We start from the raw sequence: 21,045 nt of genomic DNA, 5'->3' as shown, positions 1-21,045 counted from the left end.
TCATTCGCTTAACGTTTGAAGATTCTTGAAAATAAATACAGATATCCGCCATTTCACACGTGAATTTTTTTTTTTTTTTTTTCAACTCGAGTCCAAGAAAACTCTCTTATGGCCAATGATTCGCTTTAACTTACGACAGAAGTTAAAACCACAAACTTTTTAAGTACGCACGAAAATTTGGGTCTATTGCAAATGTTTTTCTAACAGCTGTTCTGAGAAGTGAGGGGGAAAAAAAGCAAGCAAAACCATGAACCACTATTCACTTATTTTACACACAAGTTCAGTAAAAATGTAAATCCGGCTCTGCTTGTATATTCATCAGCGTTTATACACATTTAAATCCTCACTCGCTTGCCCTTATTACACCTTTAATTACTGGATACTAGGGCTGTAACAATATGCGTATCGAAATCATGATGCGCAGAGCCACGATCCGTGTCGCGATACAAGAAGGCAGAATCGCGGTACACCCTTTCAAACTTCTCCTCAGCCCAAAAACAGGCGCTTCCAAACTTCAATTTATGAATACTTTACTTTTTATTTAAATTACATTTTAAACTTACTTAAATTACTTTTATTTTTTATATCTATTAGTAAGTCGTTTTTTCGCCGACCTGCGACAATCTTCTGCGAGTCACGCAACGTCCACACTCGCCACTGGCAGAGCATTCATTTCTTTTAAGCGGTCGCCATTCTGGTTGCGACGCGGGGAGCGAATCTGTAAACAAGCAGCTCATTGGCTGGCTAGGTGTGCCACAAGCCAATCACAATCACTTGACCGGAAAGGCATGCACTGTTGCCAGATTGGGTGGTTTTAGGTGCTTTTTGGCTGGTTTTGAACATATTTTGGGGTGGAAAATGTTACAGTATCTGGCAACACTGAAGGCATGTCTGCTTGGGCGGAAGCCTTCTGCGGCAGTTACATTTTGACATGCGAGCAATGTTTCACCATAAAAATTCCGTAACTTCCATCTGTTTTCCGCGATCACAGAAAATCATTGGCCCTATGAGAGTGAGACAGTGAGAGAGCCCCCCCCCCCAAAAAAATCTTAACGGATTTGCACGATTTGGAAAAATGACTTTTTCAGAACCGAAAAAAAACCAGAGCTTCCGGCTCAACAGTATTTTGAGAAATAAAACAATCTTTGGATATACATTTGTTCATTTTTGCATACATATTACTCATTCTCTGCAGTGGTCTGAATTATTTATTAAATAGTTAATGTAAGTAAGTAAATGTTAAGTCAAATTTACTACTTTAAAAAAACATTTAAAAAAAATCGTGGGTGTATCGAATCGTGGGTCAAAAATCGCGATACGAATCGAATCGTGAGTTGGGTGTATCGTTACAGCCCTACTGGATACGTTAAAGTGCATATCTTGGGCCAATTGCGTTTTTTTTTTTTTTTTTTTTAAGTATGTCCCTTTACACACTCATCCAGAAGGGTAATTTTGCACAAGGCCATCTGTCTACAGCAGAAAAAAATAAAATAACAAAACGCGTCTGGAAAAATCCCAAGGGAGTCTGGAGCCAGATTCGTGACGTCACCTGTGGAAGCGCCAGCAGGCTGCGCGAGCTTTGCACGGTTTCAGTGCACAGCCTGTGTAGACAAAGTTTAGCAGCTAGCGATTTTGCATTGAAATATGGAATTGTCAGCTGAGAATCGGCTAAGCAGGGTTGTATATACATTGTTTGTTTGACAGGTCCCAAGATCTCAAGCCCTGACACGCATATCCCTTGATAGATATGAAGTGTATTATCGCCCAGCGCTTTCGTGTTTACTTTTGTGTGTGTCAATAAATAACATTATCCGTGTACCACACAAACACAGGAACACCTAATTTAGAGTATAGTCTCTCTTATTTCTTACCCTGGCAACAGTCGACTTGTGAATTGCCGATGTTCTTGGTCTTTTTCTCTGCTCTGCTTGGTCCTCGGCTTCAAGGGCCTCAGTGGATGCGGCACTTCGCCTTCTGTCAGGGGAGACGAACATGGCTGGCGCTGACACAGATGGAGACGGTGTTGCTTAGGGCGTTCTGACAGATGGAACTGCGTCTTTTTTTTTTTTTTTTTCAGATCAAGTTGCCTCGAAGCCCGTTTCCCACTGCAAATAGTTCTTCAAGTCGTCGGGCCTTGTGAAGTGAGCACCGCAAATAATGCTGTAGTCTGTTGCATGTTGCCAGTTTTTCCGGGTGCCTCGCACGAAGCGCTCCCATTTCTCTCTCATTGTCCGGTCTTTTGGGAAACGATGAGTACTAATCCCATCAAGATTGGTGTTGCTACACCCTCCTACGATACATCTGTTAACCATTTTAATAATTACACGATAACGTTGAAGAAATTTGCAGAAAACCACCAGGTCGTTTTCTCATAAACAAACCAGCGCTGACGTAGGATTCAGAGGGAGGCGTCCCGCACGCGACGTCACGAAAATCAGTGTTTGCCTGGAAATCCAAATGCCAAGTTTTTTCAGAGACGGACCAATTCAACTCAAATGGCTCGATTTCAACTGAATTTTTCTGGTATTGCGCAAGGTAAAAAAATTGCACAAAATGTGACAGATATTTGACCAAAGTTTAATATAAAATAGGAGAATTACATTAATCTTGGTCCTGAATTTACCCGTGATATGCACTTTAATAAAGGTTGTGCTTCTATTTTTTAAATCAGTGCTGTCCTTTCTTGATGGTGTTGGTGCACCTTCATTTTAAACCTGGTTCATAAAGTTTCTTTGGGTTTAATGGCGTTAGTTTGCTGGTCTTAAGCCTTAATCAGGTTGTATAAGCTCACTGGGAGACGTGCGATACGTTTTCTCCTCAGTGATGAGCCTCGCATCCAAACGGTAATAAACGGGCCACGGGAGTAGTGAGGTGGTTCTAGTGGATTGTATTTCCTATGAACCCGGATGTTTCAGTAAAATATTATACTGTAAAACAACCAATAATAGGCCTAATCAATTTGCATCTGATTTTGGTGATACCTGGAACATTGACCAATTTCTCAGGGTTGGCTGCATCAAATTTAACCGATACAGTCATTAACTGAAGATTAGGTTTATTATTTTTGATTCTACCAACCGGATTTATTTTAACGTGACGCCACATTTCTAGGCGGAGTTGATATTGTCCATATATGAATATAAAGTAATGCTTTATACAGTGCCTTGCAAAATTATTCCTACCCCTTGAACTTTTTCACATTTTTCCACCTTACAACCACAAACTTAAGTTTATTTTTATTAAGATTTTGTGGTAGACCAACACAGAGTAGCACATAATTGTGAAGTGAAACAAAAATGATAAATGGTCTTCAAAATTTTAAACAAATAAAAATCTGAAAAATGTGGTGTGCATTAGTATTCAGCCCCCTGTACTCTGATACCTCTAAATACAATCCAGTGCAATCAATTGCCTTCAGAAGTCATCTCATTCGTTAATAGAGTCCCACTGTGTGTAATTTACTCTCAGCATAAATACACTTGTTCTGTGAAGGCCTCAGTGGTTTGTTAGAAAACACTGAAGAACAAACAGCATCATGAAGACCAAAGAACTCACCAGACAGGTCAGGGATAAAGTTCTGGAGAAGTTTAAAGCAGGGTTAGGTTATAAAAAAAAATATCCCAAGCTCTGAACATCTCAAGAAGCACTGTTCAATCCATCATTCAAAAATGGAAAAAGTATGGCACAACTGCAAACCTACCAAGACATGGCCGTCCACCTAAACTGACAGGGCGAGCAAGGAGAGCACTGGTCAGAGAAGCAGCCAAGAGGCCCATGATCACTCTGGAGGAGCTGCAGAAATCCACAGCTCAGGTGGGAGAATCTGTGCACAGGACAACTATAAGTCGTACACTCCACAAATCTGGCCTTTTTGGAAGAGTGGCAAGAAGAAAGCCATTGTTGAAAGACAGGCATAAGAAGTCCCGTTTGCAGTTTGCCAGAAGCCATGTAGGGGACACAGCAAACATGTGGAAGAAGGTGCTTTGGTCAGATGAGACCAAAGTTGAACTTTTTGGCCTAAATGCAAAGCGCTGTGTGTGGCGGAAAACTAACACAGCTCATCACCCTGCACACACCATCCCCACTGTGAAACATGGTGGTGGCAGCATCATGCTATGGGGATGCTTTTCTTCAGCAGGGACAGGGAAGCTGGTCAGAGTTGATGGGAAGATGGATGGAGCTAAATACAGGGCAATCCTGGAAGAAAACCTGTTGGAGGCTGCAAAAGACTTGAGACTGGGAAGGAGATTCACCTTCCAGCAAGACAATGACCCTAAACATACAGCCAGAGCTACAATGGAATGGTTTAGATCAAAGAATATTCATGTGTTAGAATGGCCCAGTCAAAGTCCAGACCTAAATCCCATTGAGCATCTGTGGCAAGACTTGAAAATTGCTGTTCACAGACGCTCTCCATCCAATCTGGCTGAGCTTGAGCTATTTTGCAAAGAAGAATGGGCAAAAATTTCAGTGTCTAGATGTGCAAAGCTGGTAGAGACATACCACAAAAGACTTGCAGCTGTAACTGCAGCAAAAGGTGGCTCTACAAAGTATTGACGCAGGGGGGCTGAATACTAATGCACATCACATTTTTCAGATTTTTATTTGTTTAAAATTTTGAAGCCCATTTATCATTTTCATTTCACTTCACAATTATGTGCTACTCTGTGTTGGTCTATCACATAAAATCTCAATAAAAAACTTAAGTTTGTGGTTGTAAGGTGGAAAAATGTGAAAAAGTTCAAGGGGTATGAATACTTTTGCAAGGCACTGTAGCTGTAGTTTAGGGTTGAGTGCCCCTTCTACATCAGATGTTTTAGCCGAACTGGACAGAAATAAACCCACACGTTAAATGGGACATTGCATTTAGATAGGGTCCTGAGGTAATCCTGTCTGGCTACGGTTTTAATTACCAACATGAGTGGGGGGAAAATATTACGATAATATCGTGGATCGTCATCCAACCTGAAAAAAATAATCACTATATGATACTTTTTGCCAAATCGCCCACCCCTAGTGTTATCCATAACCAACTTGACTGCCAACTATAGACCCCTTTCACTGACGTCACCCGAAACCGGAAGTAAACAGACCCTGCGCCATTTTGGAAGACCAACAAACTCGTGATTAGGGGGAAATAACGGCAGCGGTATGTGAACCCACGAGAATAAAGTGGAGTGGCAAACGACTTAAACAAACAAATCTGAGCTGTTTTATTTGATTTATTGGCCCAACAGTAGACTTGAAAGAAACCTGTGTGAGACTTGGCAAAAAACTGTGGATATAATGGATAAGTCTGTGCATGATCTGTGGACACTTTGAGGTAAGCAAACGCAAGAAATTCAGATTTAAAACATGCTAAAGTGGCCCAAGTTGATAACTGTATGAGGAGCAAGCCTTCTACAATTTAATAATAACAATAATTTAGGATGGTTTGGGGCTTGCTCGCTGCTGCCAGGTTGGTTGTTGAGTAGCCTGACGACTATTTTTTTTTTTTTTTTTCCCCTCTTGCGTGTGGTATCATTGTGGATGCGAGGTTGTTTTTTGAACATGCCAATGCGGACACGATTTCCCCTGATGAGTTATGACTTCAGACGCGATGCGTGTGTGGAGGTGTGGAGTCCGCGTGATATGTGCGTAAGATAGGCTTCTCATGTGTTTGGAGAGCCGCGCTCCGAGACAAGCGCAAGCACTGCACTCCCCGCCCAAGGGGGAAAAAAAGGGACCCCCCGAAAATATCGGCATAGTTCGAACACTGAGTGTAGGCACTGGGTGTAAACAACAAATAGTTTACAATGTCTGGGTAGCAAACAGATGGCAGAATTGGTGTCCGGTCCTCCTTGTTTCCATTCTCCCTTGCCCCGAGTCTTATCATATGGGTCAAACCCATCAATCACAGCCAGTTTCTCCACATACCGTGCCCTTTCTGCAGCTGGTAATGTATTCACATAACCCGAATTATCATCCATCGTGTCACTTTACTCTCGCTCGTACTTTTTTATATTGAGTGCATGTACTTGGTCTTCCAATATGGCGCCTAACAAAATCTCGCGGCGCGGTGACGTCATGTGAAAGGGGTCTATAGCAGATTTTTTTTTTTTGGCTGCTTTCTTTAGGTGTGACCATTTATTTTTGCCAGATGGCTGGTGAATCTATTTCAAGGACTGAGTTCATTACTGTTGCTAGGTAACATACCAGGAAACTTCATTTTAAAGGTGCAGCGGAGTTAATGAATCGAAGGAATGCTGTGCGATAAATTATGAAAGAAAAGTATGAAGCAATCTCAGTAAATTGATGTGCTGGATTTAATAACCTAGTGTATTAGTGTGTGGTTCTCTCTCTCTCTCTCTCTCTCTCTCTCTCTCTCTCTCTCTCTGTGTGTGTGAGTCATTTTAGTCATGAATAATGAGTTAGTGTTTGAAAACGAAGCTGATCTACGCGGGCTGAGTGACAGTCGCACTTCTGAGCATCAAGTCCGATTTAGCAAGCGCAATGAGAAATCCAAATCCAGGGCCTCCATGAAAGTGCTTCTCTCTTCTTCTCAGGGATAGAAAGAGAGAGGATAAAGACAAGAAACGCTCTAAAACGCCTCCGAAGAGCTACAGCACCGCCAGGAGATCTAGAAGCACAAGCCGGTAAACGTTTTAACCTTGAACCATCTTTTTCATGCTCCAGCTGGAAGCCTCATGCTTCACTTTCACTCTCTACAGACCACACACTCAAACCAAACCCATTCCTCCATCCCTTCATTTATCTGTTTTTCCTATTTGTTGTCTAAGTGCATGTATTTATCATTTTCATTGCATGAAAATTGGTCGTATTTGCCGATGAAAAATGGTTCCACGTCTTTTCTAAATGCTCCAAGGAGCTTTTGGGTTGCTGGGGGGAAAATAAATATGTGCGCACACAGTGGATATAAAAAGTCTACACACCCTGTTAAAATCAATTTTTCTGATGTGTAGAAAAAAAAAGACCACTATAATGTCAACTTTCCCCACCTTTAATGTGACCTATAACCTGTACAGTTCAATTGAAAAACACACATCTGTTAGGGGGGAAAACAAAAAATAAACGTACAATAAGCTGGTTGCATAAGTGTGCACACCCTTAAACTAGTACTTTGTTGAACAGCTTTTGATTTAATTACAGCATTCAGTCTTTTTGGGTCGGAGTCGATCAGCCTGCCACATCTAGACTTGGCAATATTTGCCCACTCTTCCTTGCAAAAGCACTCCAAATCTGTCAGATTGCGAGGACGTCTCTTGTGCACAGCCCTCTTCAGGTCACCCCACAGATTTTCAATTGGATTTAGGTCTGGGCTCTGGCTGGGCCGTTCCAAAACTTTGTTGGGGTCATTGTCGTGCTGAAAGATGAAATTCCTCTTCAGCTTTCTAGCAGACACCTGAAGGTTTTGGGCCAAAATTGGCTGGTATTTAGGACTGTTCATAATTCGCTCCACCTTGACTAAAGCCCCTGTTCCAGCTGAAGAAAAACAACCCCAAAACATGGTGCTCCCACCACCATGCTTCACCGTGGGTATGGTGTTCTTTCGGTGATGCGCAGTGATGGTTTTGCGCCAAACATACCTTTTGGAATTGTGGCCAAAAAGTTCAATCTTGGTTTCATCAGACCAGAACACATTTTCCCACTTACATAATTTTTTCAAGCCCAAAACTTTAGTAGTTGTCATTTATTAAAATGTAAAAAGGGTCTTAGGTCATTCCTGTATCGGATTGTCTTCTCAAATCAGTCAGACACTCGGTACTTCATTTTATAAACCCGCCTGAATACTGCACTTAGACCTTTTGACCTTTTCACGCTTGTAAACTGTTCTTTATACATTTCAGCTGCTCTTATTTATGCCGCTGTATTCATTTCACGTCTGTTGAAAACAACTGTTCCGTTTTTCTTCGTAACGCAGGAGACGAAGGAGGAGCCTCAGCCGATCTCCCCGAAGATCTCCCAAGAGAAGAGGATCCAGGACACCGTCCCCAAGAAGGTGAGGTTTATTCACACCACCTTCGCATCGTTCCAGTTTTTTCCGATGTCGAGATCCAACCGACTGACAGAGTTGAGTGTTCAACACTTTGACCAGTTTATCTCCATAGCGTTCTGTGTGTAACGTAGTTGACGAGAAACCAAAGCAATAGGCTCTTCCTTGTCCTGACTTTCCTAGTCTACAGGGAAGTGTTGTTATCGGACACTAATCCACACAGAGGTGATGTAAAGCAGCTGGTTTATACCTGATGCATGACTAGAGCAACGTGAGCTGCCGCACACTCCCTGCGTATTTTATATACACCCAGAAGATTTGAGACATTCGCTAGACAGCAGGTCAGACCTAGTCTGGCTAACGCAACTGCAAAGCTCTATGAGCTATTGGTCTGGCCAAGATATTCAGCCCAACCGTTTCCCAAAGCGCGTGGTTGTCCCGCCTCCCTGAAATGCCTCAGTTTGCTACTGGTCGAAGCCAGAAAAGGCTGTGACGAAGCTTAAACCAATCACATCACTCTTTCCTCTGACGTATGTGGCGCGACGATAGGATTCTCGCTGAGCCCCATTGATTTGGCTACTAGCGGGGCTAACTGGTAGATTAAACTCTTACCGAAGCCAGTCGGGAGCAAGGCGAAAACGTCCTTCCTTTCAATAAATACCTCCAGGGCTGCTCTTTGCTCCGTTTTCAATGAGAACTTCCCGTTGAATGCTTTCAATACAGCATGATTCTGTAAACAATCTATGGCTTCCGGTCGCAGTTCTACTACGTCACTGCCTTGAACACGCCTCTACCCAGGGCCGTTGGAGATGCTCAAAGTTGATTGGCTCCCGATTTTTCCGGAGCTTGGAAATGCTGGAGATAGCTTGCCTGGCCAGACTAAGCTCGAACAGGCCCTCGTGTTGCGTCACGCTTAGGATGGGCGGGCCCAGGCTAGGTCAGACCTGAAACATCCCCCAGTGTTTCCCTTACCGTTATATTGGGGGTGGGGGGGTGGCGCACCACCCACCCACACACTTTAAGGTCTGAAAAAAACAGGAGTGTAGGCACTAGGACCATGCGGAAAGAGCGCCTGCTCAGAAACAGGTTCCCTGACCACACATGACCTTTTTTTTTGAAAAAGTGCTAGTGATGTCTTCAGACACACCCTGTATTAAGTTAGCTAGCATTGTTATGAATATTCATCGTCAGATCATGTTGGAATCTGTCCCTTTTGTAAACCTCAAGTAAGCTAGCCATAGAAAATGAGCCTGCCATGGATGAGGTTACACAGGGGTCATGTGCAATTTCACGAAAATCGCTGCTCCTCCTACAGGAGTGATCAGATTTCGATCAAACTCGTATGGAATGTTCCCCAGGTTGGTATGTATAAAAGCTGTCAAGACGGTGGCGCCACCTGTCGTTTAATATTTTATGAGCGGTTGAAAATTTGGGTGACTCGTCACACTAAACGCTAGCCTTCGTGAACTGCTAGGTCGTTTTCACTGAAACTCACCCAGAAGACTCTAAAGACAGATTCCAATAAGAATTGTTCACCAGGTGGCACCACCTGCCATGAATGTGGCTACACAGGGGTCATATGCAGTTTCATAAAAATCGCTACTCCTCGCATAGGATAGATCGGATTTTAAACTCGCACACGACAGTAGTGGCCGGTATGAGCTCCAGAGTCATTGAGGCTGTTTTTTTTGTTTTGAAACACTGGTGAGTAAATTCGGTTAAATGTTGACGTCCTGTAAATGTAAATGGAGTCTCTAAGCAGAAGCTAAACTCTGTCTTGTGAGACTTGAGAGTAAACTGCATCCTGATTGTGGATTTATACATTCCGAGAAAAACGATTTTAAAAAAAAAATACACAAGTCATGAGCTTGGTCATCTGTTATACAATATGATGCCCAAGGTTTTTTTTTTTTTAAATAAATATGCACTCAGAAGAACATCAGTCATGAAACTTAAAATAAACACAGTGTTGGTTTTTTTTTTTTTTTGGTAAACCGCGTAATTTTTAAGCAGTTTAGCTTAATTAGAAGTCGTATGCAACGGGGTTTTTTTTTTTTTCGCAGTCCGGTTTCCATCAAATCCTGCGCTCTGATTGGCTGGCGAGTGGGTCCATATCCTACGGTTTGGACCCCGGTTACGGACCTCTGACGATTTGCTTATTCACAACAAAAAAACATAGTAGCAGATTGTCAATATTTATCTTTTTTTATAAGATTATCAAAAATCTTAATTTTTGCCAGCATTTCTCAGGAGAATAGCATTAATTTTACAGTATGGATAGCGATAACAGTGTTCACAGCGAAAGCGAGTTTTACTACCCTGGGGAAAAAATAAAAAAACATTTCAGGAGAAAGCTAAAAACCTGTAACTTGCTAACGCCGAGCAAAAACATGGCTGAATCCTGATTGGCTCAATTTTGTATAAATAGGGAACTACATAGGCGGCAAAATGTTTTTTGTTTTTTTCCTGCCATGGAAGTGCACTTGTATACCGAGGAGGAAGCAATTTGCATTACAGCTGTGAATGAGGATTCAAAATGGCGGCTTGGTTTTCTCTTTCAGGCGCACTCGTTTTCTGTTAGAATTTGGTAAAGAAAAAAATATTATTTACCAGCTTAAGGTCGGTCCATATGGTGAAATACTGTGACCTCAGCCTGTACTTTCAAGATCTCGGTCACGGTATTTCATGATGCAGACCTCCCAGCTGGTAAATAACGTATATACTGTATTACCTCACCCGAGACCGTGTCCACCAGGGGGTAAGGTATTTATTTTTTTGGTTAATGTTACAGAAAACTGCTGGACCAGTCTTTATGAAACTTTCAGAATAGATGGGCATTGGTCTCAAATAGAACCTCCCAACATTTTTGGGGTCACCTGGTCAAGGTTTTTGTGGCTAGTGCTTCATATAGAGGCAGGAGCCATGATGTCATCGTGATGCAAGCGTGTAACAATCGAGCCGTATGGCGCGTTCCGATTTGGCCGAGGGGCCGTCCCAGTTGCGCTCCTATTTGGTAGCAGGGAATCTGAATCGGAACCATGTTTATTGGCCAAGTATGTTCTCTCACACGGTCACCATAAAGATCAAAATAGTTTTTTTCGCGATATGTTTCTTCATATTCATCGTAAGTGCTACCGGGTGAGGTTTATTTTGCCGAGTAACACTTATTTGTAATTCTCGATCTCATGTAGCATTTTTACAACTTGAATATTAGATATTTATTGTAACATAGGATATGTCATATTTTATCTTATGTAATAAAGACCTATTCTTTCTCCCCCCCCCCGCAGACACAAGAAGGAGAAGAAAAGAGAGCGTGAAAGAGAGAAGGAGCGCGAGCGGGACCGAGAGCGGAGTCGCGAAGTGTCTGACCGCTCCTCCAGCAAAAAGAAAAAGAGTAAAGATAAAGACCGAGACCGGACATCCGATAGCGAGAAACGAGATGTGAAGGTACGGTCAAAATAATTTCTGGTTACTTTGTACACTTGATGTGCGGAAGTTTTTTTTTTTTTTTTTTTTTTTTAAATAATGGAGGCAAAGTTTGTTGGCATATTTAAATTGAGGAGTGCACACTACTTTAGCTTTTCAGTGGCGTCAAGTCTGTCTTAAAATTTTATAAATTTTTACTCTGGTCGTATAGTACTGAGACTCTGTTTACTAAATTTTATTCAAAGTAGATGGTGATATGATCTAAAGCACTTCCAGCTTTCCAGTACAGTCTCCTCTCGCTTTACACATTGTTAATGTTTTATAGATTTACAGTATCAGGGTTTGACATTTAACGGTAGTCCGACTGTCCGGGACAACCAAACATTTGGTCTGAACAAGTCAAATCTGCCTGTCCAACAGGACGAGTTGAATATTTGTTGAGAAGCACCATTTTTATAGTAATTATTCAAGAGGTACATCAATAAAGTTCCAGCAGAATGAGTTCAGTCCCCTCAGTGATGCGGCTGTGTTATGAAATTCCAGGGAAGCCGAGTACAGCGCGTGTGTAAAAAAAAAAATAAAATAAATAAATAAATAACCACGTCATAATATCTAATTATAGATTATTCGACTCATCGAAACTGGAGAAATGATCAAAAGCCTCAATAAAATAAATATCTGTGGTAAATCTTCATTTCAGTGCCTCACTCGCCGACGGTTTTTCTTTCGCAGTGTGATTCTGTCCCCCTTATGTCCAATTCATTTTCTTTGAATTAATTTATACTTCTGGTTTTACTGGATTAATCAAGATTTAACTTTATTTCCTTCAGAAGCTTTGACTTTGAGTCTAACTTTTAAAACTGCAGATCAGGCCATGGGTTAGAACAAAAACGTCACACACACCATAATGGGGCTTTGGATAATTTGTTTATTGTTGCAGTGAAAATTATAAATCATTAAAGGAGAACTAAAGGCAAAAAAATTATCAATTCTATTTCTCATTTTATTAAATACAGGAATGCATTTGATCGCTATTTTGTCGCTGCTATAGCAAGTTATGAGTGTTTGAAATATGCTCTGTAATATATCAGTCCATATGTCAAAGCAACGAGATTCGTTGAGACCTGTGCGAGACATCGTAGGACAGAAGTAAAACGTACAGCGGAAATCAAAGCGACCAACATCTGTGTCTGAAATCGCTCACTCGTTCACTACTCCCTCCTCCCTATATAGGGAATTACTGTATAGAGGACTATATAGTGAGCTCATTGTTAAAATTAAAAAACGCTTTCGGACACTACTCCGTCGCGCTGGTATTTACGTCATTACTGTCGCACAATTAAACCGTGCCAGATCAGTCGGCTGGTGGGTTTCAAAATAATAAACACATGCGTGTGTTTTTGTGATAAATCCATATTATACTGAGCGCATTTCTGACATCAATCAATACAAAGTCCCTGCAGCTTTCAGTTCTTTTAAATCAAGGCTGAATACTTTTCTTCTTCTTCGCCGCTGACTTTTATTAAATCAAATTTGAGACTTTTAATTTGATTTTTTTTTTTCAGCGCGACTGCAATGCATGATGGGATATATTGCTTTGGTTAGTGACCATCGTTGTACACTACTTTTTGTGATGCATTGTGGGATACTTTGAGTGCACTATATAGGGTGTAAATAATCCTCACTAAGGTTTCGGACAGCACTACAAAACAGCGTCCACACTATATAGTGAGTAGGGAGCGATTTCGGACACTGGGGTTGTCAAAAGACGCGCGCGCCCTCTTTCAAATGCTGATGTAATCAAGCCGGAAGTTTTGTTTGTTTTGTTAGCAATCAGGAAAGTTTGAAAAAAGTAGGCAGTAATCGTCATTTAAACTTGTTTTTGTGCAATACTTCGTTTGGAAAACAGTTTTCAAAATGGCGGCACCGACACCTGGCTGACACTTCACGTTTCAAAGTCTCGTGAAGATCGCACGGATAAGCGACGCCTGCCGTGGACCAAACGGACTACATTCAACACGGCTAAAAACCGAATAGGCCGATCAGTATAATATATTTAATTGCAGTTAGTTGCCAATCTGAGTCACGATATAAGGTTACTAAAACCGAAAACGTAACTGAATAACACACTAAGAAATAAAGCAAGTTTTAAAAATGACTTCAGTTCTGCTTTAAAGCATAATCATAACTATACCGGCTTTTTATTTTTTGGATAAACGGTCAGGACAAGTGGATTAAAAAGTTAATCTTGTGGCCTGTGTAGAAGTTTCCAGGAATTAAACTATAACCTTGTGTTCACATAGCCTGGGAAATCCCATGCTGCTTTGCACAATCGTTCCAATCTGAAAAGACAGCATGGAAACTATGGTCTAAAGGCTCGCCTGAGTTAGGGAGCCAATCAGAGAGTGGGGAGGGGTGGAAAGACGGTGACGCGTACTACTCGACAAACGGAAGCTTGTAGTTTATTTGGGACTGTTTACGGATCACATTTAACATGGTGGCGAGCGATACGAACCAAGCTTTAGACACTGTTCTGAATAGTTTAGAGCGAAAGTTTGTTTTAAAAAAAGAACAGCGTTTGGCGTTACAGTCTTTCGTTGACACGAAGACAGATGCCTTGCTCCCGACAGGGTTTGGTAAAAGTCTCGTCGTCTTCGTCACTCTAACTATGTCACTGGGTACAACTGCTATGATTGGCCATGGGCTACGTATACGCCAGGGGTGTCAAACCTGATCCATAAAGGGCTGTGTGGCTGCAGGTTTTCATTCCAGCCATGCAGCAGCACCCTGATTTGGCTTATTCAATCAACTGACACACCCACCCTTTAATCAAGGGTGGGTGTGGCTGCAAGTATTTGACTGTGTGAAGACAGTTCAGTTGATTGAATGAGCCAAGTCAGGTGTGCTGCTGCATGGCTGGAATGAAAACCTGCAGCCACACGGCCCTTTATGGATCAGGTTTGACACCCCTGGTATACGCCAAATGATAGACATTCGCAACGTCCAATAAACGGCCGTTGACAATTGTAAACCACACCTCCCCTACGAGAAATTCAATAGGTGGATTCCAGACCATATTTCACTTGTGATATGGTCTGGTGTTAACCAGACTAGGGTTCACACGAGCTTTCAGATGACTTTTTTTTTTTTTTTTTTTATATAAATGTGCAACACAGAGGTGGGATTTCAGCACCATGAGGCTGTTGGAATGAATGTCAGGTTGTGTAACCGTGAGTCGCTGCTTTAACCCGTGCAGGTGACTCGAGACTACGACGAGGAGGAGCAGGGCTACGACAGCGAGAAGGAGCGGGAGGCGAAGTATTCTGACGATTCGGGCTCCTCTCCTGCGCGCTACGAGGGCGACACCGAGGGTGACAGCACCAAGCACACCCCGAAACAGGCCAAGCAGAACGGAGATGACCACCACGAAGAACAGGACATGGACGTGAGCGACTGAGACCTGCGTCGAAACCGAATGAACTTTAATCGAGGAATATCGTCGTTTGATTTGCTCTCACGGCTGTGCGTTCTTTATTCAGCTCAGAATTTAGCGTTACTGTTTCTCATCGTTGCCCCCATGATCATTTGGTTTCAATAACATAAGTAGATGACTGTTTTAGTATAATTTCTCCTGTTTTTGGGTCTTAAAAAGGGAAGGAGTGATAATTTATCAGTGTTCAACTCAAGTATCTTTATTGCTTTCCCTGATTTCTCAATAAATGATAGCGTGTCTTTTTTTTTTTGAGGGGGGAGGGGTTTCCTTTGTTGCCAACTCTTAATACCACATTTAAGTCTAACAGTACCCTCCTGTTTAGTCTCCGCAGGTCTCTTGTTTTTGTGTTGGAGAGTTTTTGCCCGTCTCCTTGTTTCATTCATCTGTTTTGATAATTTGGTGTGAATGTCATTTTTAAATAGTTCATAAGGACATGTACATGATTTAGTGCTTTATATTCCTAGGCTTCATATTCAGTAGATGGCTGTCCTTGACCTGGATTTTTTTATATACTGTAAATAAACTCATGAGTCAAACACGTTTCAAGCATCTTTTTTTCCTGAAATTACAATGAAATGCGTTTGTGTACATGCTGTACATGAGGCACTTCAAAAAGTTCTCGGCTTCACCCAGAAAACGTCATAAAGATTGTTCTTGCGGTGTTTTTCATCATGGTCTCCTTCAATTTCAATGCACCTGGTCCACTGATCATGTGGAAGATGATCACATCTTGAGCCTCCAGATTCTCTTGAACAGCATGGGTGACTTCATCACGATGAAAACGGCGACCACGTGAGTAGGATTTCAGTCTGGGAAACGGATGGAGGTCAGGCGGTGCCAGTTCAGGTGAGTAAGGTGCACGGGGTGCAACAGTTCAAAGCCACGTTTGGCTACCACTGCCACCTGTGCTGTGTGGATGGGCAACTGGAAGCTTTCTTTCCTCTCTGTTGGTCTTTGATTGCTTCTTTCAGTTGGTGATGCGAGTCGTCCCCATTACTGGTTTGACCCTTTTGCAAGAAGTCAATCATGAGCACTCTGTTACGGTCCCAAAACAGAAGCTATCACCTTTGACATACCGTTTGCTTGAACTTTTTGGGAGGTGGAGAACCGTGTGCTTCCCCTTTGGTTCAGGATCAAAGTGGTGAACCCATTTCTCATCCTGAGTCATAAATCTTCTCAGGAATTCTTCAGGGTTGTTTTTTTTTTTGGCAGGAAGGTAGGTCTGCCACCCAGATTTGTATAATTGCAATTAATTAAAAAAATGGACTAATTAAGCCCTAACGAGCAGTTCCCACACACATTGCTTCATCAGTTCTTCATTCTTTCTGGCATTAAGGTACCTAGGGTGCGTGTAACTTCCACCCAGATTTGCTTAACTATAATGAAGTTATGAACTAATTAATCCTTAGTGAGTGAGCAGTTCAACAAAAATCACATTATCTTGGTCAATGCCTTGCCGTTTTGGATTCTTTCTGGCAAATAGGTCGATATTCCTAGGGTGCATATAGCTTCTATATATAGTTTGCAACATTTCTTGTGCAAGGTGGCCCACTTTAGATCGTTCCTTCTGGACTAGACAGGGCCAAAGTGAGCTACGCTGTCTTGTTTGTTTGGCGTCACCTTCAAAGAAATGATGACCTATGTTGTGGACTGATATAAGGCTTTATAGTATAGTTATACCCCCAAATTGGAGTTACGCCCCTTGTTTCTGGGTGAGACAGAAATTTTTTGAAGTGCCCTTGTATTATTCATAAGTCATCAGGAACTTGGTATGCAGCTATTTTAGTGTTTCAAGACTAGGATGTGAAATTTGAGCAGTATGTTAAATATCCAAGGTTTGATTGAGAAACCATGACTAGGCTTTTGATGATAATCCCAGGAATTGCAGATAGATTACAACTATCAAGTCAGACAATTGAAATGTCTCATCTCATCTCATTATCTCTAGCCGCTTTATCCTGTTCTACAGAGTCGCAGGCAAGCTGGAGCCTATCCCAGCTGACTACGGGCGAAAGGCGGGGTACACCCTGGACAAGTCGCCAGGTCATCACAGGACTGACACAGAGACAAACAACCATTCACACTCTCATTCACACCTACGGTCAATTTAGAGCCAGCAGTTAACCTGCGTGTCTTTGGACTGTGGGGGGAAACCGGAGCACCCGGAGGAAACCCACGTGGACACGGGGAGAACATGCAAAACTCCACACAGTTGCAGTGAGTCCCTTGCCGGCCACGGGGCTCGAACCCGGACCTTCTTGCTGTGAGTTGACCGCGCTAACCACTATGCCACCGTGCCGCCACAATTGAAATGTCTGTGGGGAAAACGTGGCTTCTGCAACTTTAAGGTCGAGAAATCTAGTGTAATATACTTGACGATCCATAATAACCTGGTGCTTGACATCAAGGCATAGCAATACACCACCTTTCTCTGATATATCATCACGTCCCTTGTCTGTGCTGCTGGACAGATAAAAGCCATGAATGTCTTCAAAATACAGATTTGAAATGAAGAAAACGGCCTGATGTGGTGTTTCAGCACGACTTCACGAGAATTCAATAAGTGCTGTTTCCACCACAAAGCACACACGTGTAGTTTGTATTAATCTACAGCCAGTAACTCATTGCTAACTTAATGTCCCTTCTGCAGCAATGTTGACCTTGTTAATAGGTAAGTGATTATATATACAGTTCTGGAAAAAAATTAAGAGACCACTGCAAAATTCAGTTTTTCTATTTATAGGTATGTTTGAGGAACCTAAACACTTATTTTATTCCATAAACTACCACCAACCTTTCACCCAAACTCCACATAAAAATATTGTTACTTGGAGCAAAAAAAGATGACGTGTTTTCAGACCTTGAATAATGCATAAAAATCAAGATCATATCCAGTTTTAAACACAATACTAATGTTTGAGCTTAGGTTGAGTTCAGAAATCAATATTTGGTGGAATTAATCTGACATTTAATCACGTGTCTTGGCATGCTCTTCACCAGTCTTTCACGTTGCTCTTGGGTGACTTTATGCCCCTCCTGGTGCAAAAAAAATTCAATCAGCTCAGCTTTGTTTGGTGGCTTGTGACCATCTATCTTTCTCTTGATCACATTCCAGACGTTTTCAATGGGGTTCAGGTCTGGAGATTGGGCTGGCCATGACAGGATCTTGATCTTGTGGTCCTCCATCCACACCTTGATTGACCTGGCTGTGTGGCATGGAGCATTGTCCTGCTGGAAAACCCAATCTTCAGAGTTAGGGAACGTTGTTAAAGGAACAGTCCACCGTACTTCCATAATGAAATATGCTCTTATCTGAATTGAGACGAGCTGCTCCGTACCTCTCCGAGCTTTCCGCGACCTCCCAGTCAGTCAGACGCGCTGTCACTCCTGTTAGCAATGTAGCTAGGCTCAGCATGGCCAATGGTATTTTTTGGGCCTGTAGTTAGATGCGACCAAACTCTTCCGCGTTTTTCCTGTTTACATAGGTTTATATGACCAGTGACATGAAACAAGTTCAGTTACACAAATTGAAACGTGGCGATTTTCTATGCTATGGAAAGTCTGCACTATAATGACAGGCGTACTAACACCTTCTGCACGCTTCGACAGCGCATTGATATGGAGCTCAGATATCAATGCGCTGTCGAAGCGCGCAGAAGGTGTTAGTACGCCTGTCATTATAGTGCGGACTTTCCATAGCATAGAAAATCGCTACGTTTCAATTTGTGCAACTGAACTTGTTTCATATCACTGGTCATATAAACCTATGTAAACAGGAAAAATGCGGAAGAGTTTGGTCGCATCTAACTACAGCCCCAAAAAATACCATTGGCCATGCTGAGCCTAGCTACATTGCTAACAGGAGTGACAGCGCGTCTGACTGCGTCTGACTGACTGGGAGGTCGCGCAAAGCTCGGAGAGGTACGGAGAAGCTCGTCTCAATTCAGATAAGAGCATATTTCATTATGGAAGTACGGTGGACTGTTCCTTTAAAGTAGAAGGAAGCAAGTTTCCTTCCAGTATAACCTTGTACATGGCTTGGCTCATGTGTCCTTCACAAACAAAAATCTGCCCCATCCCAGCCTTGCTGAAGCACCCCCAGATTATCATTGATTCTCCACCAAATTTCACAATGGATGCAAGACACTGTGGCTTGTAGGCCTCTCCAGATCGCCATCTAACCATTAGATGACCAGGTGATGGGAAAAGCTGGAAATCGGACTCATTAGAGATAACGACCTTACAGTCCTCCATGGTCCAATCTTTATGATCTTTTGTAAACCTCAGCCTGACTCCTCTTTGCTTCTCACTGATGAAAGGCTTTTTTTCAAGCTTTACATGACTTTAACCTCGCCCGGAGGAGCCTGTTTCAAACCATTCTTGCTGTGCACTTAACCCCAACTGCCATTTGCCATTCTTTTTGTAGGTCACTTGATGTCATCCTACAGTTGTTGAGTGACATTTGACTGAGTTGACGATCATCTCGATCAGTGGAGAGTCGTTTTTACATTCTGCCAGTCTGTAACTTAGTCATCCCCAATGTTTGCTGCTTGACCTTGTTCTTATGATCTGCTGTCTTTCAAATTTTGAGGATGAAAACAACGTGACACTCACTGTGTCCCTCTGCCAGTAAAGCCAGAATTAAACCCTTTTTTTTCTCACTCAAACCTTTGCTTTTTAACTCTTTTGACATAAAAATAATAATAAGTAGGTCAATTTATATAGCACCTTTCTCACATCCAAGGTCGCTTTACAATTTGGGGGGGGAGGAGTTCACAAAAAGAGGGTCAGGATGTAATTCCAATGGCATCACTACCACAGTCCCACCAGGCGCACGAAGATAAATCCTACACCGCCTGCACAGTCACTGCGACGCTGCTGGGCAACATCGTTCAGAACACCGCGCCATGGATCCACAAAGCGAGCACAGAAGCACCGCCACACAGAGCGCCAGCATGGCCCAAACCACCTGCACAGCCACCACGATGCCACCAGGCAACATTGCTCAGAACACCACACCAAGCATAAAAGCACCGCTACACAGAGCGCTGGACAACCACGATGTTAAAAAGAGCAACGAGCTCACTGCAGTACACAGCGAGGAGCACAGGCATCACCCATGATGCACCAAGGCCCACACCAAGGTGCTCAAAGCATGTGCCGACCAGCTCTCACGAATCTTTACCTCCATCTTCAACCTCTCCCTGTCACAAGCTGTCATCCCATCCTGCCTGAAATCATCCACAATCATCCCTGTTCCAAAGAAACCTACCACAGACAGCCTCAAGGACTATCGTCCAGTCGCTCTTACACCTGTCATTACAAAGTGCTTTGAGAGGCTGGTTCAACATCATATCAAAGCCTGTCTCCCTCCCAGCTTCGACCCACACCAGTATGCCTACCGTGCCAACAGAGCTACTGAAGACGCCAAAGTTACAGCTCTACACACTGCCCTATGCCACCTGGAGCAGCAAGGGAGCTACAGTGCTGAGCATAAATGAGTACACCCCCTTTGAAAAGTAACATTTTAAACAATATCTCAATGAACACAAACAATTTCCAAAATGTTGAAAAGGCAAAGTTTAATATAACATCTGTTTAACTTATAACGTGAAAGTAAGGTTAATAATATAAACTTAGATTACACATTTTTCAGTTTTACTCAAATTAGGGTGGTGCAAAAATGAGTACACCCCACAACAAAAACGACTACATCTAGTACTTTGTATGGCCTCCATGATTTTTAATGACAGCACCAAGTCTTCTAGGCATGGAATGAACAAGTTGGTGACATTTTGCAACATCAATCTTTTTCCATTCTTCAACAATGACCTCTTTTAGTGACTGGATGCTGGATGGAGAGTGATGCTCAACTTGTCTCTTCAGAATTCCCCAAAGAAAATCATTTCTTTACACCACAAAGGTGAAGGCTACAAGAAGATCAGCAAAGCTTTACTTATCAGTCAGAATACTGTAGAAAAAGTGGTACAAAAATTTAAGAAAGATGGAACTGCAACCATCTCACAGAGACGTCCAGGTCGTCCACGGAAGTTAACACCTCGACAGGAGCGTCTTCTGATGAGAAGGGTTGAAGAAAACCGGCATGCACGTTCACTGCAGTTATCTAAAG

The 21,045-nt window shown here is 42.4% G+C and overlaps 1 protein-coding gene across 1 annotated transcript in view; it reads left to right on the top strand.

Annotated features, from left to right (window-relative positions):
• Positions 1-15,451, top strand: part of LOC132875948 (serine/arginine-rich splicing factor 11-like) — a 50,139-nt gene extending 34,688 nt beyond the window's left edge. The window contains exons 9-12 of the mRNA XM_060913150.1: positions 6,546-6,635; positions 7,922-7,999; positions 11,284-11,443; positions 14,679-15,451. Coding sequence (XP_060769133.1) covers positions 6,546-6,635; positions 7,922-7,999; positions 11,284-11,443; positions 14,679-14,879 — 529 coding nt within the window. The 3' untranslated portion in view covers positions 14,880-15,451. The remainder of the gene's footprint in view (positions 1-6,545; positions 6,636-7,921; positions 8,000-11,283; positions 11,444-14,678) is intronic.
• The last annotated feature ends 5,594 nt before the right edge of the window (positions 15,452-21,045 follow it).

The sequence above is a fragment of the Neoarius graeffei genome, chromosome 1 (genome assembly GCF_027579695.1).
Source record: "Neoarius graeffei isolate fNeoGra1 chromosome 1, fNeoGra1.pri, whole genome shotgun sequence".
Classification (NCBI taxonomy): Eukaryota; Metazoa; Chordata; class Actinopteri; order Siluriformes; family Ariidae; genus Neoarius; species Neoarius graeffei.
The sequence above is the reverse complement of the archived record's forward strand: the minus strand, read 5'-3'. Positions and strand labels throughout refer to the sequence as shown.